Source organism: Haliotis asinina, chromosome 13 (assembly GCF_037392515.1).
Source record: "Haliotis asinina isolate JCU_RB_2024 chromosome 13, JCU_Hal_asi_v2, whole genome shotgun sequence".
Lineage (NCBI taxonomy): Eukaryota > Metazoa > Mollusca > Gastropoda > Lepetellida > Haliotidae > Haliotis > Haliotis asinina.
Window position 1 is genome coordinate 20,167,024 of NC_090292.1, and position 26,927 is coordinate 20,193,950.

The 26,927-nt window shown below is 41.1% G+C and overlaps 1 protein-coding gene across 7 annotated transcripts; it reads right to left on the minus strand.

The window, feature by feature from the left end:
* Window positions 1-2,566: 2,566 nt before the first annotated feature.
* Window positions 2,567-26,927, minus strand: LOC137259224 (acidic leucine-rich nuclear phosphoprotein 32 family member E-like). Of its 7 annotated transcripts, none has more exons than XM_067796847.1 (9): window positions 26,752-26,927; window positions 20,700-20,834; window positions 11,191-11,343; window positions 10,657-10,776; window positions 10,210-10,366; window positions 9,653-9,691; window positions 9,015-9,100; window positions 6,801-6,903; window positions 2,567-3,977 (listed from the first exon to the last, which is right to left on the minus strand). In XM_067796847.1, the coding sequence occupies exons 3-9, from the start codon at window positions 11,248-11,250 to the stop codon at window positions 3,892-3,894; spliced, it is 651 nt and encodes a 216-aa protein (XP_067652948.1). In that variant the 5' UTR covers window positions 11,251-11,343; window positions 20,700-20,834; window positions 26,752-26,927; the 3' UTR covers window positions 2,567-3,891. The 7 variants fall into 7 exon arrangements, with proteins under 7 accessions (XP_067652948.1, XP_067652946.1, XP_067652950.1 ...); XM_067796845.1 differs by having other exon boundaries at window positions 26,247-26,910; XM_067796849.1 differs by having other exon boundaries at window positions 9,051-9,100; window positions 26,752-26,800.

Sequence of the window (26,927 nt, forward strand, 5' to 3'; positions counted from 1 at the left end):
CGCTCATGTACAACTTTCTTGTCCGGATTTTAGCATGCGACAAGGGCAAGTAACTCTAACCACACTTCGTTTGAAATGAAAGTAATCTGTGACAGAAGGAAGTGTTATATACATCCGAACCAAAGCTCAACTAAAAATCAAGGTCAGGGCTTTATTACATTTCCACAAAATCCAAACTAGTGTGGATTACAGAAACCAAGGGTAAATCAAGGTTTAGGAGAGAGAGAATCATGCTAGAAGCAACGTTTTTTCATAACTCGGTCAATGAATGGCCAAGTTCTTACTAACCCAAAGTGTAACTAGAAGGCATTTCTACCAAAGTTTACTGTTCCTAAGAGGTTATTTTCATCAGGTCTTGCAAAACAATTATTGTGTAGAATTCCATCACATTTCCTGTCATGGATATAAGTTTGTTAATGCCACTGATTTTCATCATGATATATGTAAATAATCAAGACTGGACCAGACAAGCCTGTGACTGACATGAGCACCAACCCATTAAACAGAGACATGCATAAGTGATGTCAGTAGCATGATCTTGCTAACCGCCCCTTGAATAAACATGTTGCTGACTACAGTTTGTTCAGCTTGACCTGATCAATAGAATACTACTGCATTGCGTGACCGTGTCACACCTGGTTGGGTCTCTTATCGTGAAGGGGACACCTTTGTCAGGTGATTCTAAGTATGTCCGAACAGCCGAGACACAGTCACCGTTCTCTGCTACAATGTACTTCACCTGTTGTTTGTTCCTAACATGAACAAAAAACAAACATAACCAACACAAGCAAAACAAACCCGAAAGAGATACATGTTTTTTAACTTTTTAAAATTTTGTCCATTATTAAACATAACCAGGCAACTTCGATGAATGGTGCTTACCAATTAATTACGACAACTGATCGGTTTTAATAAATCAGTTATTAATTGTGACTTTTATGAATTTTAGAAGTTGTATAGAGGAAGGAAAACCAAGTTCTATGGATAGTCAACTTTTTTATTGTTGTTTGTGCCAACTGATCTATCCGGTCATGCATTTGTAGAGTAGCTCAGGTCAAGGCTGCAGTTTCACAGATAAGAACGAAAATCAAGTCTTCAACCAAATGCAATTGTTAAACCCTGACCTGTGGAGATCATCACCAACACATTTGCTGCACGAGGAGTGGCGGTCGGACAAAGTAAAATAATAGAAGTCCCCATAACTAAACGACCAAGCAATCGATCATGCCTTCTGATAATCGAACAAAAACAATTTTGGAACATGTGTTTGCCTTTACAATATTTTTCACAAGGTTGGTTTTGTCTCTTACATTTCACAAGCACTACAAGCTGGTCACAAGTTTGAATTTACCTTAAAGGCTGCAGGAAATCAATGTTCCTCACACGAACAAAAACAAACAAAACAAACCCGAAAGAGCTACATCTTTTTTAACTTATATTTAAATTTGGTGCATTGTTAAACTTTGTTAGACTCGGTAAATTAGGTGAATGATGCTTACCAATTAAGTACAACTGACGGGTTTTAATGAATCAGTTATTAATTATGTGACTTTAATGAATTCCCAATACTAAAGAGATGGCTTCTTTGAACGACATTTTAGAAGCTGTGTAGATGAAGGAAAACCAACTTCTATGGATAGTCAACTTTCTTGCAAAGACCTCAGACGCCCTAACCCAAGTGGGCGCCGGACTGGTCTGGACATTCACTCATCACACCGAAATCCCAGGTTCTACTCCCCTCTGGGTAAATTGTGCGTGAAGCCCAGTTCTACTGTCCCCAACTATCGATATTGCTGAACAAAACAGCACAAACCGAAGTCAATCTGCTGACACTTGTTCTAGCCAACCACTTGCAATAAATTCGGATACTGCTATCCACAACTGCTTCCACAGATGTCGATACACAGCTCGTACAGATTATCAGCTATAAAAATTTACATAATTTTTGCGGCTTATCTAGGCCCAATGAACAACTTCGGGTAATTTTAGAACCTATGGGTGCATTAAAATACTTAAATGTTTCTAGGACTGTTTTTCTCTAATTTTGATAGAAAAATAGCGACGAAGGAGGAACACATTTTTATTTATTGTTTTGGGGTTCTTTTTTATTTTTTGGGGGGGAGGGAGAGGAGAGATTTTTTGGTGTGTGTGTGTGTGCGCGTGCTTGGTCTATGAAATATGCTTGGGAAGTTTAGCATGTATTACCGAGTTGCAGATTCAGACACTTGACAAATCCCAGGCAGTTAGTGCGACTTTGAGGCTAATACAAACTGAAGGCCGTTTTGAGGAGAAATGTCCAAAGTCCGACTTTTTTGAGCCAGTGTGTGAAGATGTGGGTAAGAACTGGGTCTTCAGCAACCAACGACTGACCTTGCGGACTTCTCACACGACTCTGCATACCATTTGCGTAGATCAATGTTCACGCAGTTAATCACCGGGTTGTCTGGTCCAAGCTCAATTATTTACACACCTCCACAACATATTGGAATATTGGCAAGTGCTACCAACCAAATCAGTTCAAGCCAGCTTGAACCCTGTCACAATTTTCTTCACAAACTGACAAACATTGTTTATTCTATAAAAATTTATTGCAGCAACAAAGAATAACAAGTCTGCCTCAATGTACAGCTATGTTCCTGTGACTTGTATCATCTTGATACAAACAACTCCTGGTCACCATATGAATCCCTCTCTTCTCCCAACAGCTCAGGTTTGATGCTGTTGATGTTAAGAGCTGTATGTAACAAGACAACCATTACAATTTGCAAAATGGGATGTCTGCATGAAAATAAAGATCAATGAAACATGATGAAATGATACATGATTACATAATCTGCACAGGAACATGACCAGATTTTTGCAAGATTTCCCACGGATCTATTCATTATAATGCCCTCCTCCTTTGCAAAAATTCACGTTTTTAGATTGTTCTCTGAAGTTTTAGCCTTGGTCTTAATTTCAAAGAAACGTGGGAAGATCATCTAATGTCGAAATATCAATGAATACATGTAAATGTTTAAACTTCCTGTTACACTTTTAGGAAATAAATCGCAGTTAACTAATTACAGATAAAAGAGAATAAATGTACAATTTAAACATTTACAAGTAGACATAAGCCTCCAGGTGATATGAAATTTACACTAATTACACTGCCACGGTTTTGATTCTTACAATTAAGGTCACAACCTTTTAATACAAATCTAGCAGCATTTACAAAATGCTGGCCAAAATTATCTGGTTTAGCAGTAGTCATACAAATGAAAATCGAAGAAACTCAACCACTGAGTAGAACCAGGGGCTCAACAAGGAATTGGTAGGCAGGAAATGACAATCTAGCCGCTATATTAACCCGACAGCAAGTATGAATGGACGATCGATTTGATAGCCACAATAGGGCCCTTTCACACAAATTCCTTCAGTCTGCTGGCTTGTGATAGTATATGGTGATATCCGGTCTTCGGGCGTCAATGAGTAATGTCTATATACAGTGAAGACTGTTCCACAGACCACTGGGGTGGGGACTTGGAAAAGTTCCGAATGACTTCGGACTCAAAGCTGCTCCAAGATATTGTTTGTTTTCAACATGATTACTTAGTAAAAATACACTATCAAACTTCAGACCTTTTCAATTAAGTGATTCAAAAAAGCAGATTTTAATGAATAAAAATTTCTTCATTCTACTAGTGTTGAATGGGAAACGTGCAACAGTATCGTCTTTAAGACTTCTCTGGGTAGCACTTGGTGAAAGGATTTCCACGAGGTTCAATACGAGCTTTAGACAAAGACCAAGGATGCACCCAGCGTGTATTGTCTGCAACAACCGCCTGCCCGGCTAAAGTTCAAAGTTCAACACACAGCCGGTCACTTCAGGTGACCACACACACACATCTTCTACGCCTCCTCTTCCTCGTCTTCGTGTTTTCGTTTCTGACCGCGAACTTGTTGATCTTCCTCTTCTTCTTCCTCCTCATCATCATCTGCAATTAACAGATGTAAAAAGCATTAGGACTGTCTGGTGTAACAGATATACCATAAAGCCCTCATCAAACACTATATAAGCAAATACATTATGTTTTCCCGCAGGGCTGCAATGATTCACAGGCATCGATTCCTCTTTTGACCTTTCTCGGTTTGACTCTTCTTACAAATAAAAACAGATTAATTTAACTACCAGAGTTTAAGTGAGTAGGTCTGTGGCGTGAAATCTATCGTCAATTGTCTACCAACAACAGGTCACAATGGAAAATTAGCCCAGAGCCAAACCATTATCGTTTTGCCTTATTTCAGCTGATGAAACTGCCAGAATTAAGAGTCAAACCTTTGTTCTCACTGTGTGGAAAAGAATTTCAATAGGTATTCAAATATTGAATTTTGATAAAGTGATGATGGTTATTGAAAATTGAAACTGATGTGTCGTATAATAATTTTCAATGGATCTAACTGAATCGTTGCATCCCAAGTCGCCAGGTATATCTGGTAAACAATAACTGCATTATTTAACTACAAATTCACAGAAATGATCTTTCCCCAAAAAAATGAATATACAAAATGGTATGACAAATACACAATGCCACTTTGAAAGTGGTTTAATGTAACAGGTTACATTTGAGATTCGATTTTCCCCAATAAATAACAGATTCTATTGCTTTTGTTAGGTAGAGTGAAATGGTAAGAGTTATCTCCCCTGATATGACACACATTACAATAGTAGGTTCTGCATTTACAATCAGTGATGATCACTCACTTTAGATCCCACAGTATTATAACTGAGGTGCCTGTATTGTAGAATAACGCAATATATAGCCTTACGATGAGTTTTAAATGAAAGTCAAAATGCATGACTAAATATGAATGCTGAAAATATGAACAAGCATGCATGGTTTTTTCTCTGCTTTAGCAAAATTGGAGCAGTATGACGGAAGACGACACCAGATGTAGGCTTCACACACAATATCCATGTGGGCAATAGAACTAAGTCTGCTGGGTGACAAACTGTAACATCAACCAAGAAAATTACAGTCTTTCTTTCACAGTTACCTCCCCTTGACTACACAAGAGCTAACCCAACTTATTGCATGCAAGTTTGAATGACTTTCCAGAATTTGGTGGCTTAGCGATGCTAGATAACAGTGTAACAATGTAAACCGAAAATTCACTATTGTGGAAATAAAGAAGTTGATCATCCATAAAGTTTAGATATTTCAATGGCAAGTCAGATAAGTACAGGAATCATCTTGATCATAGCCCAGTACTCTTACTTTCATCATACTTGCTCCCTATTCCAGCTCTATGTTCTATTCATATCATGTCTGGACCAGACAATCATGCGATTAACAGTATGAGCATCATCCACGTAACTGGCTCAGAAGGTTGAACAAAAAAGAGATTAGTCCGAGATTCCATGTATTTTGACAAAATATTTGAGTTGAAATTTAGAAATCTGTCCAACAGATGAAAGATCTGATGCCATCTGATCAACTAACCGAACAAATCAACATTTTGTGTAACATGTTAGATGTCTGCAGAGTAAAATGACAGGTAAAATATTTACATCAGACCTCAAAGGAGTTGACATCGAACTAGTTTGTAGATCATGACAGACTACCTAGACCCAAATGGATATTCTTTAGCTTTATCAAAGAAACACATCACCTTTCTCATACATAAAATCCCTGTCAGTATATTTTGTAGCTATAGGCAGTGATGATGATTTTGTCGAGGAAAAAGTGCAGATTATTTGCAAATAGCAAAACAGATCTTCATAAGAAGCAATATTGATGCCCTATGTCTATTTTTGGGATGTGGTAGGACAGACTTTGCTATTCATATTTGTAAGCGCATTCTACAGCGCACTCAAAAATATTCCAGCTATGTGACGGTGGTCTGTAAATAAGTGATTCCGAATCAGACAATCCAGTGATTAACAGCATAAGCATCGATCTGCGCAATTGGGAGTGAGCAAGTTTAGTTTTACCCTGCACTCAGCAATATTCCAGCTATATGGCAGCAGTCTGTAAATAATCGAGTCTTGACCAGACAATCCAGTGATCGACAGCATGAGCATTCATCTGCGCAATTGGGAACCAATGGCATGTGTCAACCAAGTGAGTGACCACTGTATCCCATTAGTCGCCTATTAAGACAGTCAACTTTTATAGCAAGCATGGGTTGCTAATCTACCCCGTACCTTCATGGACCATGCGCAATGACATCAGTATATATGTCCCCTAAGGGTTTTTATTTATGTTTTGAAGAATAGCACATTTATATTATTCAGGGTAAATACAAGATGGCAAGTCAGACAAGTACAGGAATCATCTAAATCATAGCCCAGTACTCTTAATTTCTTCATACTTGCTTTAAAAGACAAGATCCTATACTATCAGTCATAAGTTTGGAATCGCTTAAAGCAAACACTGTATGTTATGTATACACATATGATTACATCGAAAATGACTTCCTACACTACCTCTGGAAAATCCAACTGCAAACCTTATGCAAATGCATCAAATTGCTAGAAAGTATGTTCAAATATTGTGCATGTGAACAGCTGCTTTTGGGTGTAAAGTTTCGGTATGTACTTGCCACTTTCCACTTATTTTCATTATTTACACAATTCATGACAATCTTTTCAACTTCACAAATTTGTTTTACCATACAGCAACTTAAGTGTAAACATTACCTTTAAACAGAATGGAAGATTTTGCAAAAACTAGTATGATGGAAACCAGCATGTGTTTTTGTTGTGCTAGTTTGTCTATTTGCTGATTTCTGACAACGCTGTGCATTCATCCACTTACCATCGTCATCGTCATCCTCATCCTCTACTTCTACTCCTTCCTCGACAACTTCATCATCATCATCACCCTCTGCATCAAATTCGTCGTCTTCATCATCATCTTCCTGTAACAAAGAATGTTTCCACAATAGTGAGGAATCAGATATTTGAAGTTAAATTTAAAACGGATCAAAGCATAAAATTACTTTTCAACTTGGGATGTGAGGGAAATCAAACAAAATATTTTACAGTATAATCCGCATCTACAAGCAATCACACAGAATACAATTTTCTGGTCAAACTGTCTTCGGCCCTTTTCAAATCAATATCAATGTCTCCAGAATCAAGTATTACGACATTAAACAGTGCTTCAAATAAGTAAGCAACTCGAGGGCTCCATGTAGCTGACTATGCTTGAGGATTTAAAGAGTATATAACAAGTACTATTTGTTATTCAACATCAGTCTCAGCACTAGTCCAGCTGAATGGCAGCCGTCTGTAAATAACTGAAGGTTGAACAACATCAAGAGCGTTGATCTACGTAACCAAGACACAGTGACATCCTAGTCAATGAACACTTGATTCCTGCTTCTTCCACTTCTTACAACAAACATGTTGCTCAAGAACAATCAGAACCAGTGCCTAGCTCTCACAGCGCTTAGACAGTCGTAAGTATTAATGTATGGTACTTACGACTATCTAATCACTAAGAGAGCCTCAAAAATCTAGGCCAAGGATCTTAACAGATCTTGGAAACGTAGTAAAACTACATCACTAGTAAACTAGGATTTGAAAACTGCTCGATTAAATACTTTAAAATATGAACCAGTATCAGTTCAAAAACACAAGAAAACCTCCCTCCACCTAAGTAACAGTTATCTCCCATGTGTTTCTTCACTTTTCTTGGCATGTCCAACCATTGGCAAGTCAGATAAGTACAGGAATCATATTGATCATAGCCCAGTACTCTTATTTTCATCATGTTTGCCTCTGACACATTAAAGACTTGTATTCAAGTCACTCATATACACAGTGGATTGAAGCGTATGTTTTCAAGATTTCAATTTGCTCCTTGCTATCAAACTTGAGTACAGTTTAATGTGGCACGATGCCATGTGTCGGGCAAGTTAGACCTGCAGATCCAGTTAGCTGCCGCTTGCGACAATTACAGTTACTGAAGAGTATTTCTAACTGTATCGAAACGGGTCATTCACACAGCAATATCTACAGTGCCTCTATAAGCTATAAGACACCTACTTGCTGGACTGTTTCCACTCAACATAACTTGACATGCCCTCTTTCAACATTGAAGGGCCTTCCCCCATCCCCAACAAAGATGAGAAAAGAATCCCAAGTAAGTATATAAAATACAAGGATCCTCCCAAAGCAGTACTGATACTTAGTAACAACGATGGTGTTACTTCGCACATCCTTTCAGGGGGGGGTAAATGGATCACTTTCAACAGCTGAGTTTTGATATTATTCCAAAGCTTGGACAGAATGACTGACTCCTAACAGCAAAAAATCTATGGATGGCAAATTGGTCTTTTTGCCTTCCCCTCAGCTCAAACAAATTTTAATTATTTATTTGGTGTCAAGCAGAAAACTGTCAATTTCAAATAAATATTAATTTACAAAACAGGTCAAATATCTGAGTTGTTAACAACACAAGATTATCCTAAAAGATTTTCATGCATAACCTTGATACTAAGAGGAGGCAACCACTGGTTTGGGAGGGCCAGATATACAGTCCTGCAACTATGTTAGTCAGTGATAGAAATTAACACTCGCCTTCAGGCAAGTAGAAATTTGTCTAGGCAAATAAAAGCCATGACAGTGATCACCTGTTTGGGAGTCAAGCATACAAGTCTTTATCATAACTGATCATAAATATACCTCAGTAATGCCTACAATTTTCTAATCCTTTCAAATTCTTGAAAATGGTATGTATTAATATCAAAATGTTTATCATCTATAAATAATTTGTCGTTTCTATTACTTACAACCTCTGAAACGCCTCACCTTTGTCAATAATGATAAATGATGTGCATATAAATGTTTCTGCCACACGATAAGAATTCCTATTACTAGCACTACCCATAAAATAAAGCCATGTTTTCTACTGCATCTGTATTACAGCTTGGGCCACAACGTTTTTATGTCTACTGAAAATAAGGTTAATTTCTATCACTGTCAGGTGATACTAGTTATAATCTAGGAGATTGATCACACTAACGTCAAGGTTCTCCTTGGTCAAGTAATCTAGACCAACCTCTTCCACACCATCCTCATCCTCACATTCCTCGTCGTCATCATCGTCATCTGCAACAATCCATAGTATTGTTAATGAGGACAGAGTTCGTACAGATTATCAGTCAAAGACTCATAAACAATCTTAGATGAGATGAAGTGTTACACCACATTGTAGCAATAGATCCATAGAAACACAACAAATAAGTAGTTAAATTCACATGTGGGATCGACCATAACAGGAAAATAACTTGGATTTCTCTCGCTGCACTGGGAACGTTCTTCTTCGTGACTAACATTAATTAACATCCATGGTCAATGCAAGGTATTATCAAAAGCCCTTGCCATGAGAAAATCGGGAAATTTGTACTAGCCCAGAGGGCAGACTAGTGTTCAGTTCTTGTCCAAACTTGCAATGAGGAATGCACTACAGTGCTTACTGGATCAAAAATCAAATAAACAGTCAGGATTCAGACATGTAGCAGACATAAGGGCACATGGATACATGGCAACTTTCATCAATAAAATTCAAGCAAATATTAAACATTACCAGGTCTCTTGTGATTATTAACACACAAAAAAAATCATAAGTTACAAACTGTTACCATGGTCACCAGATCTTACCGTCATCATCCTCGTCTTCATCTACGTCACCATCATCAACTGCAACGGCAGAAAAAGACTAATGAAATTGATATTCATGAATTCCTCGCACAAACACAACCTAAACTGATGTAAACAGAAGAAGACCCAGTCAAGTCTTTATATTATGTTTACACTTTTATTTGCACCAAGTTCAATTCTAACCCAGTGTTCACGAAAGGCGTCTGAACCCCTGACAAATCTGGCAGATTCGCCAGTGGTCAGATAGAAATCACCAGCCTGCCAGCCCCAGTGTCTGACTGAATATTTCACAATGTTATTTGCGGCATCTGACACTTGTTTGCTGTTTACAAATCTTAGGTTTGTTAACATATAACGTTAATAATTTCAATGCCAGTTATAAGAAATGTTAAATCTGAAATGTTTGTTAAACTTTATTCTGTAGGTCCTGAATTTTCAGTGGGTCAGATATCTGAAACTTACAGGACCAAATGTCCTGTTACTTTGAAACACCATCGTGACCCAGATCTCCACAGGACTGTTGCAAAAGTAATCAATTTCATGTAATGACAACTCACTATCGTCGTCTTCCTCTTCAGCTTCATTGTCTTCCCGATCAAAGCCGTCCAGATATGTGATCTGTTCCAGAATTTCAAAGACTTTCACTCTGTATTCTTCATGATTTGTTACTTCGCAATTGAAAAGATCCAAACTTTTCAAATTTTTTAAACTTTTCTGCAACAGAAAATGGGCACCATACAAATAAGCATTCATAATAAGAAGACATGAATTCTGTTTGTTTGTAATTTATAAACCATTTGATGTTGTATAACATTAGGCCTCACATTAAATACAATTATGTTGATATATAAAACCTTCCAGCTTTACTTTTACTCCCTACAAAGACATTATTAATTGTAAATTATTATTCAAATGAAATTATCAACACGAACAACACATTTACAGTGAACAGTAAAACTTGACACATTGTACACATCCACCTTACAACTAGCTGCTGCACTCACCAAGGCTTCCAAATCAGAAAAATCTTTGATTTTGTTTCCGCTTAAACTGAGCTGTGAGAGTTTTGCGCAACCTTTAAGTTTTTCTAAACCTCCTGATATTCTGTTGTCACTCAGTTCAAGCTGCAAAACAGAGACAATGAATGTAACGAAACAATGTGATGAACATAATTCACTGCAACTATAAAAGCTGTTACTAGAATCTGTATTCTCCACTGAAAGTACCGGTCAGTTACATTACATCACTCAATATACTAGCTATTTATGTGAATTATGGTCCGATCCGACAACCCAGTGATGAACAGCATGAGCAAACATATACACAAATGGGTTATATTGACATGTATCAGGCAGCGAACCTTGTAACTCAGCTTATTAAGACAAGCATGGGCTATAGAAGACAGATCAGTTTCTATCCAGTTTGAAGTCTCTTACAACAAGCAGGGGTTACTGAAGATCGATACCAGATCTTTACAGGCTCATAGCGCTAAAGGCCAATACATTCCAATGTATGTGTGATCCAGTTTAATCTTTTACCTTTCTGAGGCTAGGCAACTCTGGAAATTGTTCTAGGGAACTTATGTTCGAGTTGATCATGCTGAGGGATTCTAAGGCTGTGAAGTTGGACGTCAACACCTCAAGTTCATCGTCACAATTTATTCTGCAGTTGTCGAGATTCAGCTCCACCACCTGAAACATTAGTATTCACATTATAACTGAATAACACAGTAAATGAATGGCACTGTGGCCTCCTTCAAAGAGATCCAATGCTTCATAATAAACTACACGAGAGGATGAATGCAAAAGTATTTTGACAAAACAATCCCTATTTTGTGGCTTTATCTATTAAAATGATGACCCAAAAATTTTAATTCTCCATAAAAATATATCTGTTGAATATTGCATATCATTGAAACAAACAATTTTGAAAATTGAAAATTTTAATGAAATTCACCTGACATCCTAAACAATCTCAAGTACCGGCACCCAGTTAACTTACATAGTTTACTTAAGAGGTGAACAAGACGTTTTGCTAATAGTGATGAACTTATCAGGGCAAGTTACTTTACATGTGCCTCTGTACCGGACTACACTAGCAGTTTTGAAGTTATTAACACCCCTTTTTGGTTGAAAATGACAATCCCAACCACTTTTAAGGACTGAAACAACTGACATGTTATCGCTTGAAATGCAAACAACAAAAAACGTTTTTCCTTCCGGAACTTCCACATTAACATCAGTTATCAGATCCTAAATTGTCAAGTACCTAAAAATCTGACATTTGACAGTGAGTGTGCATGCTTTCTGACTAGGTAACCTTACATGACTTCTAAAAACATTGCACGAACCTACGAAAAAAAATATTGTAACCACTGTCACAGTGTATATAGTAAAAATGGTTAAATAGTAATTATGGCCGTGCTACATTTTTTCCAAATAATTGCAGAATCATCCGTCTTGGGATTGCACCGTTGACATAAATTATGCACGCACTGGGCGTTTATCACGTGATTGTGAAGTCACGTGACAGGACTTGCCATGTTGCAAGGCAGAAATCTCGTAAAACGTTGTTTCTGTTGAAAATTATCATCGAGTGTCATACCATTTCTAATAAAGAACCAGAAATACAATTGTGACACGTAAATATGAGTGTCTCGGTTCCGCAACGAGAGCAAATAAAAGCCAGTCTGTGAAACTTTCTTTCAAGTGCCAGATTGACAGAAGTTAGAAACAGCATGTGAAAAGCGATCGCAGAGCTTCAGGTTCCAAACAATGGGAATAATGCCTTAATGGTGACATCACGAAGGGAAATGACGATGGATATAAATACAGTGTCTGACAAATTCCAGCAATCGTGACACTATTGAACCGAGGAGTGAATGGCACAAGCCACCTTCTACGGGCCTGCGCGTGGCTAGGTCTATTATCTAGGTCATCAAACGCACTGCGCTATTAACTAACGGGACAAGATTTAGGGTCTCGTCTGACATGAAAACAACCACATAGTAACAAATCAGTCCTGAACAGTGAGATCTAGCTGTTTGGCTGCCTTCATTTAGCTAACAACACCCGTTTTCATTTGTACAATTCAACATGGCGGCATCACGCCTTTTCCGCCAAGCCTCACAGAGAGGGAATGACGATAGCGAACAAGACTGATCTCCCTTGCAATGAGCCCGGCACGGCGCTCTGCCGGGCCGATCGAGTCTCAGTGTTGATGGAATATACGGGATGGCACAAAGTAACCATGTCTAGATGTTTTTAATTAGAAATAGTGTGATCAGGCTTCCAAAATGGCAGCAAGTCAAAGTCATGCTCAACCACAAAAGCAGAAGTTAATAAACTGACAAAATAACACGGAGCCAACCTACAGAAAACATTATGAATGTTTTGTTTACAATTTCAAAGTAGAAAATATAGTCGGGCTGCAGCGAAATCTTGCTATAAAATACAATCCCGCTGGATATTTTCGAGCTGAATAGACGGGGGTACCCATTTCTTTGGCTAGCTGCTAAAAGCTGTTGAACAAAACTTCGTCTACACCGAACGACCACGTACTGTGCCTGCCTCCGTCAACAATATCAAAACACATACACTCTTCAAAAAAGTATCTAGATATTCCTAAACAAACGTTAGCTGCACTATGAAGGTTGTTCTACTCAGACAACAAGACTAGCAGCCGAGGAGCTGTAACACTGACTTCACATTGAGAAATGGCGCCATATTTGAGCTTTCATCAGTGACAACGAAATCTTCTAGCAACACTACATAACGAATAGCGAGGTCCCCGGATCGCACAACAGGATTCAGGACATCGGATTTCAGACCGAATGGCTTTTGAATCATGCCCACCACCAAAGTCTTCAATAAATTTAAGCAGATTTACAGGACTGAGAAATCTAGCACGCACGAAGAAATGGAGACCACATGCTCTCGGTTTGAGAAAGACACCGACGATACCAGGACCAGGCTTGGCCACGCGAGACGGTGTGCAATGAAGTACAATAAATGTCAGTACTACCTGATCGGGCTTCTTTCCCCGCATCTCCAACTCGAGCCTCTTGTCAATTTTCATGTTTGTGTGTAGATTCTCAGTAATGGTGGAAACAACGATATACTGCCTCCTTGCCGAAGAGACTGTAGACAAATGGCTTCAATGCGCGCGATCAGCTCAATGGTAGACAGCGGGCCTTTTTATTGGCTGCCCGCAAAGCCTCGTACACGTGAAAGATTATGAATATTCATCAACCGGCCTTCAAAATGACCAATCACTGCTCAGCATAGCTCTGACGTCATACATTTGCCGAACTTTGGGACAAACTGGAGTAGAAAATTTACGCTAGACGTCCGATAGCTTTTGATAGTATTTCACTAACGCTAATGTAATCAATGCGGATATCAATGGAGGTAACACAGTATTTATAACAAAAGCGATGACAATATGCACCTTTAGTTCAATAAATTTTTATGTTCATGACAGTTAAAATATTACGCCTTCTCGGGGAGACTTTTGAGAAGTAAGGCCCTTTTCAATCGTTTGAATTAAAGTGAAAACCGACATGGAACATGGATAAGTACACGTATTTGATGCATATTGATTTTGTTTGCTTGCTGTTTTTATTTTCTTTGTTCTAATTATGTTTGATTGTCTTAATCGTGTGTAAAGCAAAGAAACATAACAATCATAATGTTTAAAGCCATGACCATCAGCAAGTTCGCCATAGTTTTTTTTATACGGTGGCCGTGGGTTTCTTCAGCAATACAAACCCCATTAACCCGAGTATACGTCTCCCAAACACCAAAACGACTGTGGAGTTAATTAAGGTGAAATGAAATATGCTTTAACGTTGCGTGAACGTATATATCGGCATGTATGTACGCGTGGTTTGGCTGCTTGTGCACATTCGGACTTCGTCGGTTTAACAGTACTGCCCCACTAAGATACTACATAGTGTAACACGATTGAGTGAGTTTTACGCCGCTTTCATAAATATTCCAGTTATAACACGACGGGGAAACCATAAATGGACTCCAGACATGTTAGCCATGTCCGGAATAGAACCCGGGTCTTCGGCGTGACGAGCGAACGCTTGAACCGCTGTCTTACCCCAACGAACCTCACCAGAAATGCGCTTCAGACATTTAACCCATGTCGAGAATCGAACCCGGGTCTTCGGCGTGACGAGCGAACGCTTGAACCGCTGTCTTACCCCAACGAACCTCACCAGAAATGCGCTTCAGACATTTAACCCATGTCGAGAATCGAACTCGGTCTTCGGTGTGACGAGCGAACGCTTGAACCACTGCCTTACCCCTACGCACCTCACCAGAAATGCGCTTCAGACATTTAACCCATGTCGAGAATCGCACTCGGTCTTCGGTGTGACGAGCGAACGCTTGAACCACTGCCTTACCCCAACGCACCTCACCGGAAATGCGCTTCAGACATTTAACCCATGTCGAGAATCGCACTCACTCTTCGGTGTGACGAGCGAACGCTTGAACTACTCCCTTAACCCAACGCACCTCACCGGAAATGTGCTTCAGCCATTTAACCCATGTCGAGAATCGAACTCAGTCTTCGGTGTGACGAGCGAACGCTTGAACTACTGCCTTACCCCAACGCACCTCACCAGAAATCCACTTCAGACATTTAACCCATGTTTAATCAAACCCGGGTCCCCCTCCCCCCTGGACAGACCCCGAGCATACAGTTCCTTATCTTAACCTGCAATGCTGAGCGCCAATCAGTGAGTGAAAGCTGTTTTACGCCGCTTCATAAATTTGGCTGCATTTGAGGCTCCGGAAAACGATCTAGTCATACCGAAAGTGTAAACATGATGGTATATGTCGTTTTCTTTCCCTGAGCGCCAGGCAACAAATGCCAGCTCTTTTCATACCTCTTTGGTAAGACCTTGAAATCGAACCACAGACCTTCGGCTCTACCGGCAAACACTTTGTCTCAACAGTCCGTGTTAATATAGTTCGTGATATGAAGGTTAGGTGCTTACGTATATATTTACAATGGTGATGAAGAAGCGGTAGGTGATGTGAGCTCCACAGCGACACTATGTCAGCTACATCACCAGCACCTGTGAAGTGAGTGAGTGAGTTTAGTTTTATGATGGACTCAGCAATATTCCAGCTATATGGTGGCGGTCTGTAAATAATTGAGTCTGGACCAGACAATCCAGTTATCAACAGCATGAGCATCGATCTGCGCAACTGGGAACCGATGACAAATGTCAACCAAGTCAGTGAGCCTGACCACCCGATCCCGTTAGTCGCCTCTTAGCACAAACATAGTCGGCTTTTATGGCACCTGTGAAACCAGTAGTGACTGGAAGCATGAGCACTGGTCAGTTAATCGAGCCTGACCATCCGCTCTTCTGTGGGTTGAGCGGTATGCTGACTTAAAGAATGAAACCGGGAGCTGTCAGATGCTATGAAGGTGCAGTCTGCAATGTTCTATAAACCGTGTCCTGGAAATATTCGAATTATGGTCTCGTCATACCCTACACATTGGTCACAGCCCACTTCCGCATGTTCATGACAAAGAAGAGATATCGTCTGTCCTGAATCCTTCACTCCTGACAAACATTGGATACACAGGGGTCATAGTCTGCTCTGAATTCTCCACTGCTGACAAACGCCTGATATACAGAGGACACCGTCTGATCTGAATTCTCCACAGCTGACAAACACTGGATATACAGAGGACATCGTCTGATCTGAATTCTCCACTCTCCCGACAAATACTAGATATACAGAGGACATCGTCTGCTCTGAATTCTCATCTCTCCTGACAAACACTTGCTATACAGAGGACTTAATCTGGTCTTTCCTTCTTTCACGAGATGATTCCAAAGACAGACATAACGACCTGTGTTCCGTTGCACAAAGCGATCTTAGCGATATGGCCACCGTAGCTCCTGCAAGACCAATACCGCAACATGCACTCAGGGTATTCTCAGCGCTAAGGCGACCGTAGCTCTTGCAAGACCAATACCTCAACACACACTAAGAGTATTCTCAGCGCTATGCGCGACCGTAGCTCCAGCAAGACCAATACCTCAACATACACTCAAGGTATTCTCAGCGACATGGGCGACCGTAGCTCCAGCAAGACCAATACCTCAACATACACTCAAGGTATTCTCAGCGACATGGGCGACCGTAGCTCCAGCAAGACCAATACCTCAACATACACTCAAGGTATTCTCAGCACCTAAGCGACCGTAACGCCAGCAGGACCAATACCTCAAAGTACGCTCAAGGTATTCTTAGAGCTAAGGCGACCGTAGCTCTCGCAGGATTATACTAATAGACTTAAGATATTCTTAGCGCCAAGGTTGCAGAGAAATTTTGCGAATCAAAGCCAGTGTGAGTCAATATAATTTATACCGCTTGTAGTAACATTCCTGCACATCACAGCAGGGGACGCCAGAAACGGTCTTCACACATTGCACCCATGTCGGGAATCAAACACTCATCTTCAACGTGAAGAGCCAGTTTTTTAACGGCTACGCTACCCTATCGTCATCACCACCTAACAAGTGAACGTCCTGCCACCACCTGACTGCAACAACTGACCATCTAATCACCACCTGACTGTATCAACTGACCATCCAATCACCATCTGACTGTATCAACTGACCATCCAATCACCACCTGACTGTATCAACTGTAACAGCTGACCATCCAATCACCATCTGACTGTATCAACTGTAACAGCTGACCATCCAGCCACCACCTGACTGTATCAACTGACAATCCAGTCACCACCTGATGGTATCAACTGACCATCCAGCCACCACCTGACTGTATCAGCTGACCATCCAATCACCATCTGACTGTATCAACTGACCATCCAGTCACCATCTGACTGTATCAACTGACCATCCAATCACCACCTGACTGTATCAACTGACCATCTAATCACCACCTGACTGTATCAACTGACCATCCAATCACCACCTGACTGTATCAACTGTAACAGCTGACCATCCAGCCACCACCAGACTGTATCAACTATAACAGCTGACCATCCTGACCAATCACCACCTGACTGTATCAACTGACCATCTAATCACCACCAGACTGTATCAACTGACCATCTAATCACCACCTGACTGTATCAACTGACCATCCAATCACCACCTGACTGTATCAACTGTAACAGCTGACCATCCAGCCACCACCTGACTGTATCAACTATAACAGCTGACCATCCAGCCACCACCTGACTGTATCAACTGACCATCCAGTCACCATCTGACTGTATCAACTGACCATCCAATCACCACCTGACTGTATCAACTGACCATCTAATCACCACCTGACTGTATCAACTGACCATCCAATCACCACCTGACTGTATCAACTGACCATCCAATCACCACCTGACTGTATCAACTGTAACAGCTGACCATCCAGCCACCACCTGACATTGCACCCATGTCGGGAATCAAACACTCATCTTCAACGTGAAGAGCCAGTTTTTTAACGGCTACGCTACCCTATCGTCATCACCACCTAACAAGTGAACGTCCAGCCACCACCAGACTGTATCAACTGACCATCTAATCACCACCTGACTGTATCAACTGACCATCCAATCACCACCTGACTGTATCAACTGACCATCTAATCACCACCTGACTGTATCAACTGACCATCCAATCACCACCTGACTGTATCAACTGACCATCCAATCACCATCTGACTGTATCAACTGACCATCCAATCACCACCTGACTGTATCAACTGACCATCCAATCACCACCTGACTGTATCAACTGACCATCCAATCACCATCTGACTGTATCAGCTGACAATCCAATCACCACCTGACTGTATCAACTGACAATCCAATCACCACCTGACTGTATCAACTGACCATCCAATCACCATCTGACTGTATCAACTGACCATCCAGTCACCACCTGACTGTATCAACTGACCATCCAATCACCACCTGACGGTATCAACTGACCATCCAATCACCACCTGACTGTATCAACTGACCATCCAGTCATCACTTGACTGTATCAACTGCATCAACTGACCATCTAATCACCACCTGACTGTATCAACTGACCATCCAATCACCACCTGACTGTATCAACTGACCATCTAATCACCACACACTACAATGCAAAAAGTAATAGAAAACATCACTGCGATTGGATTTTTCAAATTGCTATTGAAATAAATCGATAAACAAAACCACCTGACTGTATCAACTAACAGCTGACCATCCAGTCACCACCTGACTGTATCCACTGACCATCCAGTCACCACCTGACTGTATCAACTGACCATCCAGTCACCACCTGACTGTATCAACTGACCATCCAATCACCACCTGACCATCCAATCACCACCTGACTATATCAACTGACCATCCAATCACCACCTGACTGTATCAACTGACCATCTAATCACCACACACTACAATGCAAAAAGTAATAGAAAACATCACTGCGATTGGATTTTTCAAATTGCTATTGAAATAAATCGATAAACAAAACAATCCACCGGCCTTGCGGTGAAACTCTGACAACCCACAGAGTAACTAGTGTGTTCTGCCACTGACCAGGGAACACGACACTCTGGATTGACGCGTCAACGATGCTTCGATTTACATACGGGGATCCAACAGTTCGGCAAATACTCAAAGCAAGACGGATAGGCCAGAGCTCGTTCAACTCATGGACTCGTTCCTGACCACAGCTTCAGAAATACCACTTTAAGCATGACACGGCTGACACAGATAAATTGCAGATTCTGTTAATCTCCAACATATTCATATGCATCAGAGGATCGCTAAGAATGAATATTTAAGAAGTATTCAATATTACTTAAGCAAACTAAGTACATGCACGCAAATATATAGTTTCCAAGTGGAGCAGTAATTACTCTGTTTCAAGTGAGCGAGTGAACCCGTTTTGGGAATCGAACCTGAGTCTTGAGTAACTGCATGCTTTAACCACCGATATGACTCATGAAGATCTGGCTTAGACCTGGTTTTCAGCAACCCATGTTTGTCTTAAGAGGCGACAAACGGGGTCGGTGTCAGACTGGTCGACACATACCATGGAATCACAGTTGCGTAGATCTATGCTCACGCGGTTGATCACTGGATTGTCTGGTCTGGCTCAGTTTCTATTAGACGCCAGAATGTACATTGTACGATTGTGGGGAATCGAACTCGGTTCTCTGACGTAACAAGTGGACATTTTAACCACTAGGTTAATCTGCTAACTACATCGCTGTGTCGAAAAAAGGGGCCCATGAAAATACTTCGAGTTATCAAGCGTTTGTCACATCACCAAATGGGTCAATAAAAGGAGTGAAGGTTTACGTCACTTCTAGCAATGATACGGTGGGGAATCTAACCCGGGCCTTCGGCGTAACGAGCCAACGCTTTAACCACTAGGCTACCCTACCGCCCCGTCATTAATGGAGCATACTGGAATATAGCCTTAACTTCGAGACAAGCGTAAGTTCGATACACCTTTGTTTGAGAATACATAACTTGTTCGACCCTTGAAGGTCCGAGGTCTTCAACAACCCATGCTTACCATAAAAGGCAACTGTGCTTGTCGTGAGAGGCGACTGACGGGATCGGGTGGTTAGGCTCGCTGACTTGGTTTGACACATATCATCAGTTCCCAATAGCGCAGATCGATGCTCATGTTGTTGACCACTGGATTGTCTGGTCCGGACTCGATTATTTACAGATGCCCACAATACAGGTGGAATTTTGCTGGGTGCGGCGTAATACTAAACTCATTACTTTCTCGTATTCCAATTCAGCTCCCTGGCCGCCATTGTCATACAATATTCATCTACACAGCAATTGTTGCTCAAGCCCAAAGCCGAGCGGCGAGGAAGCCGAGCATGGAAATTGCGATCTATACACATGCTGAGGGGAAACGTTCCTAACAAAAACCCATTTCTGAACCATTCCCTCAGTTTATGCAAAACGTGAAAAGTATAGTATTCATTATATGCCATTAGTACTAGAGGCGTGGTATTACCTTACGTTTCCGTGACAACGAGCATTCGTAACTTCCTCAGTTGTTTTCGCTGCTACTCATGTACGAAGACATCCGAGTGGTGAAGATGGCAATACGAGGAGGTGGTTTGCGATGCAAGGCATAACCGTGTCGGAACTGAAACCCAAGAACCAGTGTAAACATTTGGATACATTACACTGGAATGCTGTTGTCCAATACGACGCGTATTGATGGCCACGTGGTTTGATGCATGGAAGGATGCTCGCGGTGTTAGTCACTGGAGTGTCTGGTCTCGGCTTGATAAAGTTCAGATCGACGTCTGATAGCAGCGCTAAAGAAAAACCAAACTTCACCACCGAATGATTGATAGTGTGAAGGCGCCGCATGCATCAACCATCTCCGGCGACTTCGATGACGGTGGACTGTCATCGGGAAGGTTTCCAGTCTACTTTGTACTTGTTTGTTTGTTTGTGTGTTTATATACTCAACGGTGCATACGGCAATATTCCAGGTATATGGCGGCAATCTGTAAACAATCTAGTCTCGACCAGATAATCCAGTGATCAACAGCTTGAGCATCGATCGCCATTGGGATACTATGAGTCAACCAAGCCAACGAGTCTGACCACCCGATCCCATTAGTCGCCTCTTACCACAAGCATGGGTTACTGAATACTAACCCGGGTCTTCACTGATCTTTACAAATCAAATAGTACTTGTATTTAATACAGGCATACATTTGAATAATTTAGGGGAAAAAATAATTAATCAGAAAAATATTCTGCATCTTTTAAATGGTTAGAGTGGATGATGTTTTACGTCGCTCGAGACGAATCGGCAAAATGCAAACCAATGAGTGAGAGCATGAACAAACGACCTTAATAACGCACTGTATGCAGTCGATTCTCATTATCCAGGCCATGCGATAAAATAGGTGTTTGTGAACTATTCTTTTGCGTCTCCAAACCCAAACATTATATCATTAATATCCGTAAACTAATGTTTTGTGTGTTGGGTTTTAAAATATAATTCTACCCCATAGAAAATTTCTTTTCCAGAAAATTTACTATTTAGAAGACTGTTGTGTTTCACATTCACAACATATCCAAGAATAAGAGAACAGATAACATCTTATTCCTACGTTCAGCCTTCTCCAACCTAAACCACTGTGACATTACGCTCTCATGAACGCGGACGTTAAACCAGAGAACGCTCCACACGCGAGGACTGCCTCGAACCGGCTTGAGCCTTGTAAATGCCGAACTCTTGTCCTGGGCGGAGTTTCAACTGGATGTATGTCATGTGACTGCTAAATATAGAAACCGCGTGGTTATCTGTTTACAAATTGAGGGAAACGTGGTTTTCTTCTTTCGAACTTGCTCTCTGCCTGTAACAGTGCTTCCCGACTCTCACAACGCTACATCGGCACGGCCAGGTACTGCGGTTTTCTCGCACTGCAAATTGTCTGGGGTAAACCCCGGTAGTGGAGACCAAACTTGTTGATTTTGCGAACTCCGTGGACAATATCCGACATGTTTTGTTAATTGACATTTCAATAATTTATGCAAGAATGACCTAATTTAATGATTAATCAAATGTGAAATGTTGTCAATGTTGGAGATTTGTATTTGAAGGTAGCGCCGAAAGAAAACCATTTCCACGATAGAAACCAGCGGAAAGGTAGCTTTGACACAAAACATAATTCTTGTAACTTTCTTAATAACTCTTTTCATAAAAAAACATTTCACACATTATAACACTTATAATGTATCTTTATAAAACATTCAGAAAACTGCTATTCTGTCTATAGGAAATTAATTGTTTGTGACGAACGAGATGAAAATGTATATTGATTCATCTATTAATGACACATGTACGGAAAGGTTTGGCGGAGGTCGGGCTGGTCTTCATTTTTTGTCTCAGTCATTCATACACTTGTCTGTGAACGTTTAAACGCATTTACAGTTGCTAAAAGGGCGGTGGGGTACCCCAGTTGCTTAAACGAACGTTCGCTCGCCAAGGCCCGGGTTCGATTTCCCCCATGGGTAGAACGCACGAAGACCATTTAATTGCTGAAAAGGGCGTAAAACTAAATTCACTCATTTGAACAATACTATCACCCTGTCGATTATAGCTCTCGCTCAGCAGATGAAATGAATCCTTTTCTGTCCGTTTTTTTCCCTAGAGATCCTACATTTAACAGTGAACCTAGATGTCTTAAACTCAACCCCACAGTTTTCACACCTTTCGGTCTTAAACAGAAGGATACTGGATTGTAGAGGTCATAACTTAGCAATATTCCAGCTATATGGTGGTGGTCTGTAAATAATCGAGTCTGGGCCAGAAAATCCAGTGATCACCAAGTACCATTCGCTATGTGTCAACTAAGTCAGCGAGCCTGACCACCCGATCCCGTTAGTCGACTCTTACGACACGCATGGTCGCCTTTTATGGCAAGCATGGGTTGCTGAAGGCCTGTTCTACCCCGAAACCTTCACGTGTAGAACGTCTTTAGAAGATTGGTGTTTTTACTTGAAATATGTTGTAAAATATCTATGCTTGCTACCACCTGAATAAACAAGTGCACGTATAAAATACGTTTAGAACGAGTTTTTTACGGTTCCACGTTTTCTAAATTAATTTGCAAGACCAGATCACTTCAAAACTTCAGATTTCAATCCAAGTTTGAGAAAACTGATATCAGTCTAAACAAAAGGCGTTTTTAGAGAAGGACAGAGTGACTTCAGCATTACGCGACTACAACCAATATTCCAGCAACATCACTGCTCGGAGTGAGTGAGTGTCGTTTTACGCCGCTTCCAGCAATGTTCCCGCAACAACACGGCGGTCACTAGAAACAGGCTTCACACATTTCACCCATGTGAGGAATTGAACTCAGAGCACTAGGCTACACCACCGCCCCTCCACGGCTCGGAACAGGACAATTACTTTCGAAAATAAGTAGCCGAAAGGGGAATCGAACCCACGACTCCTGGCAGCGACGACTAATCAATCGCCCCACTCTTATTGTAGTTCAGTCGTGCGGTATAGTCAGTTACGCAGACTTACTTCACATGATTTTTTGGGGTACATCAAATGTTTTTTTGTGGTTCACTAGCAGAAAACAACCTATGTTTCTGCTGTGTGATTGGGTTTCTCCATAGCATAGAAATAATATATGAGAGAGTGAGTGAGTGAGTGAGTTTAGTTTTACGCCACATTCAACAACATTCCCTATATATGGCGGCGGTCTATAAATAATCGAATCTGGACCAGACAATCCAGTGATCAACAACATGAGCATCGATCTGCGCAATTGGGAACCGATGACATGTGTCAACCACGTCAGCAAGCCTGACCTCCCGATCCCGTTAGTCACCTCTCACGACAAGCAGAGTCGCCTTTTATGGTAAGCATGGGTTGCTGAAGGCCTATTCTACTCCCGGACCTTCACGGGTCAAATAATATATGAAATATGTCATGAAATTGTGAACTTAAAGCAAGCAGATTTTATATTGTTAACTATTATACCCTGCCTTAAATATACCGCCTGTTAAATACTCGGATTTCGGAATCATGGGTGAGAATACATGTATAGCACCCCAGGGACTTACACTCGTCGTAGGGGACATACTGAACATTGCGATGAGTGTCGGCACTGCGCATGTCATCGAACCCTCACGGGGCAGTGGGACGCGTAGTGTCTGGATTGATTGTCTATATACCGTTGTAATTTAGCTAAAACGGTGGTAAGAGCGGCATTGAACAAACATTTTAAAAAACGGTCCACGTTATCCCCTGATAATATCAGACCCGTGAAGGTCTACCCGGGGTAGAATACGCCTTCGGCAACACATGCTTGCCATAAAAGGCGACTCGTAAGAGGCGACTAACGGGATAGGGTGGTCGGGCTCGCTGACTTGGTTGACACATGTCATCGGTTCCCAATTGCGCAGATCGATGCTCATGTTGTTGATCACTGGATTGTCTGGTCCAGACTCGATTATTTACAGACTGCCGCCATATAGCTGGAATATTGCTGAGTGCGGCGTAAAAACTACACTCACTCACTCACCTGATAATATCATATTTGTGTAATATGTCCCGTCATCAACAAACCCGCTACACACCAGACAGACACAGATATGCCACGGACCCACGTTAATCCAGGTCCCTTCGAGGCAACTTAAGACCACATAGAATATCACTTGATACTTATGATTTGTTTATATGGACACGTGACAGTCCGCACGATGTCTGTGGGTTCGGTCCTTTGCCCGATGTACGAGTTGCCCGACCTTGAGATAATAATAACAATCAGCAAAGTCATCTCCTACACCTGAGTTGACGTTAGTCGTGACAGTGAGTGAGTGAGTTTGGTTTTACGCGGCCTTTAGCAATCTTCCAACAATATCACGGCGGGGAACACCAGAAATGCACCCAATGCGGAACTGAACCCTGAGCTCCTGCGTGACGAACGAACGCATTAACCACTAGGCTACACCACCACCCATATATATATATATATATATATATATATATATATATATATATATATATATATATATATATATGAAATCACACGCACAGCTAGGTGTGTGTGTGTGCGTGCGTGTGTGCTATTTCACATAGCCTTCAGACTTACGAAATGGAAATATCTAAAGAATCTAAAGATAATGTAGTTCATGGTGTGTTAGTGTGTGTTGTGGTGCGGGGGGGGGTAGTTTCGTCAGGAGGTGAACTATATGAGGTAAATATTGATTACATCAGTGAGTGGAGAGAGTGCGTGTGAGAGAAGAGATAGAGGAAACTTGGCTTTTTTGTCGCTAGTGTACTTCAAGAGAGCGGAGTATTTACTTCAAGAGAGTGAGGGAGAAAAAAGGTGTGTGACTGGTCATTTGGGGACGAGCTGGACGGGGCGTGAGGCGCGCCGTTATGCCTCTGGGTTGGGTAGCACCCTCACCCAATTACATTGTAGTTGCTTTCCGATGTCTGTAGCTTGTAGAGTACTGTTAATTTCCTTATTTCATTTCATTTCATACTTACCATAAATGTATCAGCATATTTGTATTTTTTAAAATAAAAATGTTTTACTTACCATAAATATGTATTTTATTATTGTATGCCGTTACTGTGTCCAGTCTCTGACACATGTCTCACCAAGTGACATTGATGAATAAAATATGTGATCAGTGTTATTTCACTTCTGAGTGCTGAAGGCGTATACAGTCACCATGAAATGAATCTGTGGCACCAAATAAAGTAATGCCAACGGTTGGACTTCTTTTAAAATGTAATATTTTCATTGGTAACAAAAATTCAAAATGAAATATTTTATAACTAACAGAACAGATGGCATGCATCAGCAAAAGCAGTGATCCCGTTCAATTATCCTCGATAGCAGGTTCAGTGGTTAAATTTGGCGCGAAATGTCACGTGACAGTAATGTGTGACGTAGGGAGAAGGACAACAGTGGCGAAACAGCCTATTCTACATACGGATACATGGAGACATAAAGAGACAACTGGACAGAAAACTGAACAAAATTTGATAGGAAAGAGTTCTTACCTCTTGATGTCGCCACGCTAGGTTTGGGCTCGGTCCAAATAATGGCAATAAACCAAGAAGATACCTTAGAAATACTACCATGTCAATTTTGTCAAGTAATTGCAAAATCTAATCTCATCTTTTCAAATATTCCAAAAACCAAACAATTGATACCTAGAATTAAAGCATCTGGTATTGCGCACAAAACAATCCCCAGCATTTCAAACTTGATCTGCTTCTCAATAAGACCAAGTCTGAGATCAAAGCCACGCTCGTCTACAACCCCTTTCAATATGGCCGCCGAGATCGACATTCCTTCCACTATGCAGTTCATAGCTAGATTACTGCCACCCCCCTCTACGGCACATTGCAGTGACGCTAGCTATCCTAGTCGATAGAGAGCACAGGCTTTCGATATGGAAAGCTCTGCTCAGTAAAGCGATTTCAATAGCGGGCTACGAGGTAGCGAGAGAACTTCGCTTCTTGAAGTAGGTCATGCGCCGGGCACAGACGACACTCCACTCACGAGGCTGATCGGCTGCCATGTTGCTTTTCTTTGTTGCTGCACTGGAAAGGCGAGGGCGATTCACACTTCCTAGAAGAACACGGACACGTTAAATGGCCACAGTGAGATCATCCGACCAACAAAAACACCCAATTCGAGGCATTTGTGATAATGATTATAAATACACATATTGTTTT

Excerpts from the sequence above, each read along its gene's own strand:
- LOC137259224 (XM_067796843.1), bottom strand. The coding sequence starts at position 13,729 with ATGAAAATTGACAAGAGGCTCGAGTTGGAGATGCGGGGAAAGAAGCCC. Across the intron at positions 11,344-13,675 it reads GGGGAAAGAAGCCCGATCAG|GTGGTGGAGCTGAATCTCGA; the intron begins GTAGTACTGACA and ends CTAATGTTTCAG. Across the intron at positions 9,692-10,209 it reads TGAAGAGGAAGACGACGATA|TTGATGATGGTGACGTAGAT; the intron begins GTGAGTTGTCAT and ends CTGCCGTTGCAG.